This window comes from Coregonus lavaretus (assembly GCF_964263955.1).
Source record: "Coregonus lavaretus genome assembly, chromosome: 20".
In the NCBI taxonomy this organism is placed as follows: domain Eukaryota; kingdom Metazoa; phylum Chordata; class Actinopteri; order Salmoniformes; family Salmonidae; genus Coregonus; species Coregonus lavaretus.
In genome coordinates, this window is record NC_140007.1 from 18,385,342 (window position 1) to 18,396,451 (window position 11,110).

The following is an 11,110-nucleotide window of genomic DNA, read 5'->3' on the forward strand; positions in this document are numbered from 1 at the left end:
AAGACTCCTGAACAGCTAATCATGGCTACCCGGACTATTTGCATCCCCCCACCCCATCCACCTATTTTACGCTGCTGCTACTCTGTTTACTATTTATGCATAGTCACTTTAACTCTACCCACATGTACATATGACCTCAATTACCTCGACTAGCCGGTGCCCCCGCACATCGACTCTGTACCGGTACCCCCCTATATATAGCCTCCCTACTGCTATTTTATTTTACTGCTGCTCTTTAGCTATTTGCTTTTATTTTATTTTTTTCTTAATTAACATTTTTTTTTATTTTTTACTTTTTTTTTTTTTAACTGCATGGTTGGTTAAGGGCTTGTAAGTAAGCATTTCACTGTAATGTCTACACCTGTTGTATTCGGCACATGTGGCATATATGATTTGAACATATGTAAATCAGGAACCACCACAAATCCATCCTCATCCACAATAAAAAATCTTACAGCTAGTTCAGAGAGCAGAGAATATGTTCTCATCTAAGTTCTAATAATGTGTGCAAATGTGTCTACTATACAGGAGATCATCTGCAGTAGTCTGTATAGTCAAAAAAGGTTGATAGTCGAGCCTAAGGAACAGGTGCGTGGACACACACATCTGGCTGGCAGACAGGACAGGCGTAACATGTTAACAGGGGATGCTGGGATGCATGTAACAGGCTACAACTATGTCTGCGTTGCCAGGCAACAGAGAGTAAACATGAAGAAAGAGAAAAACACTATAAAATATCCATATAGACTATTCTGTCACCTACAAAATATGTATTTTAGACAGTTCAATTGAAACACACTCACAGTCACACACGCGTGAGGACACAAAATCAAGGATCAATCAAAGACGATGTTTTTACTGTACCGTCCTTCGCCCCAGACCCAAAAAGTAGTTCCATGAGTGCAAAATCACTGATGCATCCATCCCCATTATTCAAGACCAACCGTTGAAAAAATATACAGAAATAACCCAGCCATGACCCTTGCTCATTTTATATCATTGAGTGTGACACGTGGCGTCCGTCGAAAGGCCAAAGGCCATTACAGAGCAGCCTTTTGCACCGTCACATTAGGGGCGCTAATTCAGAGCCAATTATCTGGCTGGAAGGGCAGGCAGCAGGACTGGTAGCAGGACCACAGGGGCAGGCACAGCAGCATTACATCTAGATTTACATATGGATACCATTATCAAGTCAGCCTGTAGGCAAACTTGTGTTGTTAAATTTTCAATTCAAACTTAAGGTTAGTATTTGATGCTTATTCGTTTTCAGCCTAGTCCCTTCAGTAGGGTTTCATGCCCGCTGATGATAATAATGGTAAGAGAAACACTAATATCGACTAGTGAGAAGAGAGGAAATGCCTGTGGTGCATTCCACTGGCAGCAATGCACTGATTACGGGTTCTGGTGAAGAGGGCCTAGGCTCTATGGGGTGGAAGGACACAATGGTGTGAAAGGGCTGCAAGGGCAGAGTACAGGGCATGAGGAAGTAGAGCCAGGCACTGTGGAATCTAAAGGAGGACGGGGCTGAGAGAAAAGACATGAGAGAAATCGGGCGGCGAAGACTGTGCCCCAATATGTTATCTAGAAGGAACACCAGGGGCAAATAAGAAATATGAGACATTCTGCGTGGGAGCTACAAGTTCAGTTCATAAGATGCCACCTAATGACAACTGAATAGCAAAATAACGAGCAAAAAAAATGCGACGTAGCCTAACAGTAATTGAAACATTGCATAGTAATCAGATGTAGGCTAACACTGATTGAAACATTGCATAGTCAAATCCGATTTCTCGATTTTCTAACGGGATGCATCACTGATCATATGCTTTTCAATTGATGAGCATATGAGCACTTCATAAAAGGTTTCAAAGAGAAAAGACCAGACAACAGTTTATGACTCAAAACCACTTTCAGAGGTTTATAAAAGCTCTGTAAAACACAGTACATATGTGGGTATGCATGTAAACACATATTATATCATAGCTCAATGTGACATAAAACACACATTTATATTAGACCTACTGCTTATAAAGCAGAGCACCTCTTTCCATAACAGCTGGTATCAGAATAGCACTTGGGATGTCAAATTAGAGGTTGACACGGGAGTGAAAATTTATTCCTGTCCCGTCTTGTCCTGTAAAAAAAAAATCCCCGTACAGTCCTGATCCCGCAAACAGTTTTATAACCCCAGAAATGTTCCTGTCCCATCCTGATAAAAATCCCTCACGTGCCCATTTTTACACGTGGAAATCAGAAATAACTTCCTCCGTTAGCTGCTGTCTGTTTGTCCCGGTCATCACTAGTTACCACAGTCACAAAGTCATAACCCCCGCCTAACTTTAACCCTAACCTTAATCACACTGCCTAACCCTAACCTAAAAGTTCATTTTAGTTTTCGTGCATTTTTACGATATAGACAATTTTGACTTTGTGGCTGTGCCATCTAGTGGAAATCGTCTGTCTCCCGCTTGGGCTGTGAGTAGCCATAGCAACTGCTTCATTTAGCTGCTGCTCAGTGCTCATGAGACCGTTGCCTGCACACACAGCTAATAACAACTACATTACGAGATTTTGGCAATGAAGGCAGCCCTTCCTCTTACCCAGAGTCGGATGAACTCATGGATATGGGCATGTGTAATTGTGGGTCTCCGCGTGCATAAGCTAAAGTAGTGTCTGGCTACAACTGGAGCGAGGCACGAGAGTGAGCTGACGGAAGGGGGAAATTACCATTTATTTTTTTATAATTGTTCTTATTATTTTAAATAAACTACACTGAGTTTACAAAACATTAGGAACAACTTCCTAATATTGAGTTGCACCCCCTTTTGCCCTCAGAACAGCCTCAATTCGTCAGGGCATGGACTCTAACAAGGTGTCGAAAGCGTTTTACAGGGATGCTGGCCCATGTTGACTCCAATGCTTCCCACAGTTGTGTCAAGTTGGCTGGTAGTGGATCTCTACTCCAAATAGCTTGTTCCATCTTATTCACAGATGCTCAATTGGATTGAGATCTGGTGACTGGGCAGGCCACTGCAGTAAGCTGAATTCACTGTCATGTTCGTGGAACCATTCCTGGAAAACCCTAGCCTTGTGGCATGGGGCATTATCCTGCTGAAATGTGCAGATCAATACACTGCTGCCATGAAGGGATGCACCTAATTGGCATTTATGATGGGGCCCAATGTGTGCCATGAAAACACACCTCAATGGCACACATACACAATCAATGTCTCAATTGTCTCAAGGCTTAAAAATCCTTCTTTACCTGTCTCCTCCCCTTCATCTACACTGATTGAAGTGGATTTAACAAGTGACATCAATAAGGAATCCTGTCCTGTTCTGAACTTGACTCTAGAAATTCTTTCCCATTCCTGCCGGAATCAACCTGTCAACCTCTAGTCCAAACAACACCCTATTGCCTTTATAGCACACACATTTTGACTAGGGCCCTTGTCCAAATTGGCACCCTATTCATTTTTTGACCAGAGGCCCTTTTCCTTTTGTAGAACACCACTTTTGACCAGAGCCCTATGTGTATGAGAAATGCTGTTATCGACCAATGAGAGTGAGAGAGGTTAATGTGGGCCTGGGTCAAAAGTAGTGCACTATAAAGGGAATAGGGTACCATTTGGGATGCATCCCACGTCCTGCTCCCTCATACCATGCGGACGTGTTATGACCTTGACGAGTTATCTGATTACACTCAGTGTATCCTGTGGCTAATGCGCTTGTGTTCAAAATGGGAGAGGGGTTAGCATTGGCCTGGTTTCAACCTGGCCTCTCTCATGCCTGTGCATCCACATTATCATACAGAGCAGACGCGTGCGTGTGCTGGGTAGTAAACTCACCACTACCCATCTCCTCTGGCTGAGCCGCCCTACTGTAATCTGTAGACTGCACACGTATGCCTACCTGAGTGGGAGTCTCTTACTCACACACTCACTCGTGTGTGTGTGGACTGTGTGTGTGTGTGTGGACTGTGTGTGTGTGTGTGTGTGCGCTTACGTGTCTTTGTGAGTGTGCGTGCGTGAAGTACAAGCTATTTTACTTGTGCATCAACAGTATATTCTCCAAATCAAGGAATCCAGACACTGCTTGGGCTCCATGTCTGTCTCCCACTGTGTGCAGCTGACAGTAATCACCTTGACTGTAATGAATTCGCTCACGTTCCCTTTGATGCAGATCACCGTTTCAACCACAACATCTCCGCACTGGGCCAGGTACATCCGGGAGTAAATGTTTACAGCTTGAGGCTGAGCCATGTATGCAGTGGGCCTATTAGACCTCAACAGTCCTCGTGCCAGATTATACTGTGCATCTCATCATCTGGAGTATTCCTAGGATGTCGAACGTAGTTTGGTCTTGAGGAAATTAAAGGCTAAATCCTCAAGATGGATCTTACGTTTATGGTGGATATATCGTTAGCCTTTTTACAGGCCAGTAATCTTGTTACTTTTCCAACCCCTTTTAGAATCATCTTTGAGATGAGATGATGTCCATACACATGTAAGTACATGTGTGATTATTCTAGCTTGTCAATGCAAGGACAATTATAATACCCAAGAGGGCCAATGTACTGAAAAAGTGTTTTTCTAACTAAAATCAAATAAAAAATCTAATTGTACTTGTCATATGCACGAAATACAACGGGTGGAGACAACTGTGAAATGCTTGCTTACGAGCCCTTCCCAACAATAATAATACAAATAAAAATATTTGATAAATAGATTCAGTTTGGTATTGATGTCTGTATTAACGTCCCTGATACCAGGGCTGTCCCTGAATCACAATTTTGAGGTTCGAATCAGATTTGGCATTTATAACAAATATCCGTCAAATCCACAATTCACAAACGTTAGCTAAGTAGCGATGGTTGCTAACGTTAGCTAGCATTAGATCGCTGTCCCTGTGCCAAAACTCAGTTATTTCTCATAGAATCGGAATAGAAAATAATATATGGGGTCAAACCTACTTATTACTGTGGTGTGGAAGACTTTGAATAAGTACATCAGAGAAAGCTTACAGATCTTAAACATCTGCAGTACTATACGTATTAATGAGGGCATTATGCCTATCCTATTTAAGATCAATCAATCAAATGTATTTATAAAGCCCTTTTTACATCAGCAGATGTCACAAAGTGCTATACAGAAACCCAGCCTAAAACCCCAAACAGTTATATTGCCCATATGACGGGGTAACTGCCTGAACAGAGAGAAACCATTGACAATTCAAGAAAAAACGAATCACAATGCCTGAAAGGTCTAGAAAATCTATTTATCTTGGTTTTCTGTGAACAAATGAAAGAAGAAATCTACAGAACATATCTCATGACCACGCCAACAAGCTTGGAACCCTACCAAAACAAACTGACTTTTATCGCAAACCATTTTGAGCTGCTGGCATGCAATTTAGCTCAGGAAGATTAAATCCTGAGAATAAACATAGGTTTGTGAACGGAGCATGGAGAGGGAAGATATTTTCACTCACTGAGGAAATCAGAGATTAAATGGAGATTGTTGTGGATGTGTCCCAAATGTCATTCTATTCCCTATATAGTGTGCTACTTTTGACCAGGACCCATAGGGAATAGGGTGCTATTTGGGACACATCTACAGTGGGGGAAAAAAGAATTTAGTCAGCCACCAATTGTGCAAGTTCTCCCACTTAAAAAGATGAGAGAGGCCTGTAATTTTCATCATAGGTACACGTCAACTATGACAGACAAAATGAGGAAATTTTTTCCAGAAAATCATATTGTAGGATTTTTAATGAATTTATTTGCAAATTATGGTGGAAAATAAGTATTTGGTCAATAACAAAAGTTTCTCAATACTTTGTTATATACCCTTTGTTGGCAATGACACAGGTCAAACGTTTTCTGTAAGTCTTCACAAGGTTTTCACACACTGTTGCTGGTATTTTGGCCCATTCCTCCATGCAGATCTCCTCTAGAGCAGTCATGTTTTGGGGCTGTCGCTGGGCAACACAGACTTTCAACTCCCTCCAAAGATTTTCTATGGGGTTGAGATCTGGAGACTGGCTAGGCCACTCCAGGACCTTGAAATGCTTCTTACGAAGCCACTCCTTCGTTGCCCGGGCGGTATGTTTGGGATCATTGTCATGCTGAAAGACCCAGCCACGTTTCATCTTCAATGCCCTTGCTGATGGAAGGAGGTTTTCACTCAAAATCTCATGATACATGGCCCCATTCATTCTTTCCTTTACACGGATCAGTCGTCCTGGTCCCTTTGCAGAAAAACAGCCCCAAAGCATGATGTTTCCACCCCCATGCTTCACAGTAGGTATGGTGTTCTTTGGATGCAACTAAGCATTCTTTGTCCTCCAAACACGACGAGTTGAGTTTTTACCAAAAAGTTATATTTTGGTTTCATCTGACCATATGACATTCTCCCAATCCTCTTCTGGATCATCCAAATGCACTCTAGCAAACTTCAGACGGGCCTGGACATGTACTGGCTTAAGCAGGGGGACACGTCTGGCACTGCAGGATTTGAGTCCCTGGCGGCGTAGTGTGTTACTGACGGTAGGCTTTGTTACTTTGGTCCCAGCTCTCTGCAGGTCATTCACTAGTTCCCCCCGTGTGGTTCTGGGATTTTTGCTCACCGTTCTTGTGATAATTTTGACCCCACGGGGTGAGATCTTGCGTGGAGCCCCAGATCGAGGGAGATTATCAGTTGTCTTGTTTGTCTTCCATTTCCTAATAATTGCTCCCACAGTTGATTTCTTCAAACCAAGCTGCTTACCTATTGCAGATTCAGTCTTCCCAGCCTGGTGCAGGTCTACAATTTTGTTTCTGGTGTCCTTTGACAGCTCTTTGGTCTTGGCCATAGTGGAGTTTGGAGTGTGACTGTTTGAGGTTGTGGACAGGTGTCTTTTATACTGATAACAAGTTCAAACAGGTGCCATTAATACAGGTAACGAGTGGAGGACAGAGGAGCCTCTTAAAGAAGAAGTTACAGGTCTGTGAGAGCCAGAAATCTTGCTTGTTTGTAGGTGACCAAATACTTATTTTCCACAATAATTTGCAAATAAATTCATTAAAAATCCTACAATGTGATTTTCTGGAATTTCTTTTCTCAATTTGTCTGTCATAGTTGACGTGTACCTATGATGAAAATTACAGGCCTCTCTCATCTTTTTAAGTGGGAGAACTTGCACAATTGGTGGCTGACTAAATACTTTTTTCCCCCACTGTACTGGGGACATTGTAGCCAGGCAGCCTCATCAGACAAAGCACAGCCTCTGTCATGTGATTAATAAGGGTAAGTATTCCCTAGACTAAACCAAAGGATTCCAGATCATTCTACTCATCTCTCAAGTAAAAGAAGCATGTTGTGTCATTTGTCTGGATTCATACAATACTATTTACATGAAAGCTGCAATCCGCATATAATTAATTTTAAAGTAAAAAAAAAAAGATTGATGTACAAATCGCAGATCGCACCATTAAGGATTTGTTAATGCCACCTGAATGGAACGTGCGCTCTGTCACTCACTGCCGTACTCCTTCACAAAGCAATGACTGACCGTCACCAGTAATATTTCCTCATACTTCCGAGACATGTTGCAAAGTCAAGAGCAGCGCAGCAATTAAATATGAAACAAACGTTCAAACAAATGTCAATACTGGTTCACACTTATTCAATGTATTTTTTAATCAAATTTAAATCTCTATTTAAGCAATAAGGCCCGAGGAGGTGTGGTATATGGCCAATATACCACGAATAAGGGCTGTTCTTAGCACGACACAACGCGGAGTGCCTGGATACAGCCCTTAGCCATGGTACAGTATATTGGCCATATACCAGAAACCCCCGAGGTGCCTTACTGCGATTATAAACTGGTTAACAAAGTAATTAGAACAGTAAAAAATATACCCGTGGTATATTGTCTGATATACCACAGCTTTCAGCCAATCAGCATCCAGGACCCAAACTTCCCAGATTATAATATACATTATACTGAATTTACTGGAGTGTCAGAAGGCGATAAACAGTGGACTATGTCAGCCTAAGTCTGCTAATTGAACTTGTAAGATCCTGCTCCTCACAACAAGACACATTACTGCAACAGGTATAAATGTATCTGAAGGGATAGTTGACCAAAAACTAAGTTTATCGGACATTTGTATCCCTCAAAAGTGGGTTACGTAGATCCCACATCATGCAATCAGAAAAATATGCAGACCTCAATCCCAAACGAATAGGAAAGATGAGCGCCACCTAATTCCATTAGTATAACAAACTGAATCTGAAGTGAACCATCCCTTTAATGCACACAAAATGCCCCTTCCCCCCATCCCTCTTTCATTCTTCCATTTCCACCTCCTACCTTCCAGCCGCTCCCTGCCTCCCGGTAGTAGGGGAAGTTGTCACAGATCCATTGGTATATCTCGCTGAGGGTCATCCTCTTGTTAGGCGAGCCGTTGATGGCGAAGGTGATAAGGCTGGCGTAGCTGTAGGGTGGCTTGCCATCCCTGTGCTGGGCCACCTCCTCCTGGTCCAGCGTGTTGCCCTGGTCCAGCGGGGCACTCTTCTTTCCCGGCTCGTGGCCATGATGCCCGTGGGGGTACCCGTGAGTGTGGTGTTGGTGCCCGGCATTGGACTTCTGGATGGCCGCCCGCATGGTAAGCTGGGGAAGCCAGTCCATGGAAGTCAGGCTGCTCCCTAGTTCAGAGGTCATGGCGGTGGTGGTGAGGGGTTGGGGGACTCAGGGGCAGGGTGGGGAGATGCTCTCCTTTGGCACTGGCTGAATTCTAGAAGAAAAGTAGGATGTTTGCTAAACAACTGAAACACTCGGAAGAAATGTACAGATATGATACGGTATGCACTGCAGCTGACTGGACTACGGATCAATAGAAGTGTCAGGAGATGATAGTGTGTGTGTGTGTGTGTGTGATCAGATCTGGTCAGGAGATGGATTTGGTGCTCTTGATTCTTTTCATGGAATGGTCCAGATTTCAGCACAGCAAATACTGTGTCTGTCATAGCCTCCCTCAATATCAAACAAATATTTTACATAGCAACTGTTTCCTCTAAGTTTCAACTTCACTCCAAGCTGTACATTTAACCATCAGCAAACAAAGTAATTTGAGCAAATTCTTACTTTTTTAGTTTCTTTACATCTCTCCTCTGGCCCAAGCTTCTGTGGAATGTACTGAACCGATAGGTAGAGTAGTCCTTCTATGGTGCATGTTCATACGCTCCTCATTCATGCGCCAATGCTGTAACACAGAAAGCACACGCAAAGGTGAGTTTGTCAAGTCCTGGCTGACAACACTCATTAGCGACAAAAAATGACAATCGTAAAGCCACCCACCACAACAGCAAAAATGTCTGAGTTCTGGCTTGCTTCTGTCATTCTCACTCCAACAAAGTGGAAATGGCAACTCGATCTGCATAGTGACTAAAAGCTGGGGAATTCTTTTCACAACTGCCTGCCAAATGGGGGAACAGCACGGGAGGAATTCCAACTCTCCAGAGGAACCCGAAACCCCAGAATCTCCAATGATCTCTGTCGATGTGCCCCACTCTGCTGTCAAGTCCAGGCCCACCTCTCAGTTTCAGACCTGAAGGTAGTAGAGCTTCTGCCACAAACAACCAGAGTGCTTCAGAAGAGAAGGCTCTACATTTAATTAGTTTTCAGCCATTTTTGTGAGACTCAGATCCACACAGAACCATAATCCACAAAGGTATGTAGAAGAACACAAGCAGGGCTAAATGTTGCTGTACACAAATAACATAAAATAACAGTTAATATATTAATAAAAGCCAGTTAATACGATCTAAAATATATAATTTCAGAGTATAGGATTATTTCAGTGTGGACCAATGTCCTGCTTGAACCCTGAAAATACAATTTCCAGGCTACAACCTGGTCAGTAGTAAAGCTAAGCCTCCAAAAGATACCTGCACATCTCTGAGCCCATACAACCTTCAAGTGTCCTTAAACAGAGACAAACACACCAGCCCACGCAATCACACACACACACACTGCATCATGTCCTGAAACTTCTAAGGCGGTCTACCAGGAATACAAAACTCTCGGTTTCTGCAGATCCCCCTCGAGAGCAACATACAAGAGGAGAAAACGAAGACAATACTCTGCCCGCAAACCAGTTTAATTACAAGTTGAAAAAACAAATGTTTAACGCATATTCATCTAGCCAAACATGCTGGGAAAAATAAAGGGAAGTGGGAAAATGCCGGGTGAGCTTTTATACCGCCACCCCCGTCTCTTCCTGAAGGCCCTTGACAGTGGCACTGTGAGAGAAAGCAGAGCCAGACCCCCAATCCCAGGAAGCCATCTTAATTAGTCCACCTTTTTGCTGCAGGGGGGTGGGGAAGGAAAAAAAACAAGTTCTTATTTTCCCCTCATTAAGAGTAGGCTTTAGCTGCAAATCAGGCTGCCACAAGCCCCGACCTGCTGTGCTGCTGCTGCTGCTGCTGCTGCTGCTGTTGTTGTTGCAGTTTAGAGCGTGGGCTTGACTGTTGTGATGGCATAGTGTTAGCATAGCGAGGCACTAGGATGAGTAATATGCTAGAACAGAGAGGGTGCATGACACTGCTTCTGGGGAAAGGGGGGCCGAACACCCAAAGACAGTGATTACCCAGTCAACAAGTCCCACAGTGACTGCCCTAACCCATATTCCTGGAAGCGCTCCGCCTATTGTATCTGAAGCGAGTGTGCCGTTACAGTTCATTTGTTTTCCTTCAAGTCTGCAGAGGCAAGCCTTACTGCGCTTTCCAAAGTAAAACAGTTAAATAGGCTAGCTGTTGTGAAGCATTGAGTTCCGTAGCACAGGCTCAATTGGTACACAGGGTTCAGAGCTTGTCTGCGATTTGTGGTTGTGTGTTAATACCATCACTGAGGTATTTAGCTTCTGTAACCACGGCACAGCCATGATGAAGCAAGCTCCAAAATCAAATCTCTGAATGTAACCACAACTTGTACCACAGCCATCCATAGAATAATTGCCTGTCAAGAGTGACTTGACACATAGTAATTACAGGCAAAAACAGGAAGACTTGTGGGAACCCTGATACCTTGGATAGAAGGGGCTTGTGCCAAGTCTGCAAATGGATTC

The 11,110-nt window shown here is 43.3% G+C and overlaps 1 protein-coding gene across 1 annotated transcript in view; it reads right to left on the reverse strand.

Annotated features, from left to right (window-relative positions):
* Positions 1-8,706, reverse strand: part of LOC311148054 (forkhead box protein J3-like) — a gene marked incomplete at both ends in the record, with an annotated part of 61,413 nt that extends 52,707 nt beyond the window's left edge. The window contains one exon of the mRNA XM_084184946.1: positions 8,356-8,706. Within this exon, the coding sequence (XP_084041072.1) occupies positions 8,356-8,706 (351 nt within the window). The remainder of the gene's footprint in view (positions 1-8,355) is intronic.
* Between the last annotated feature and the right edge of the window lie 2,404 nt (positions 8,707-11,110).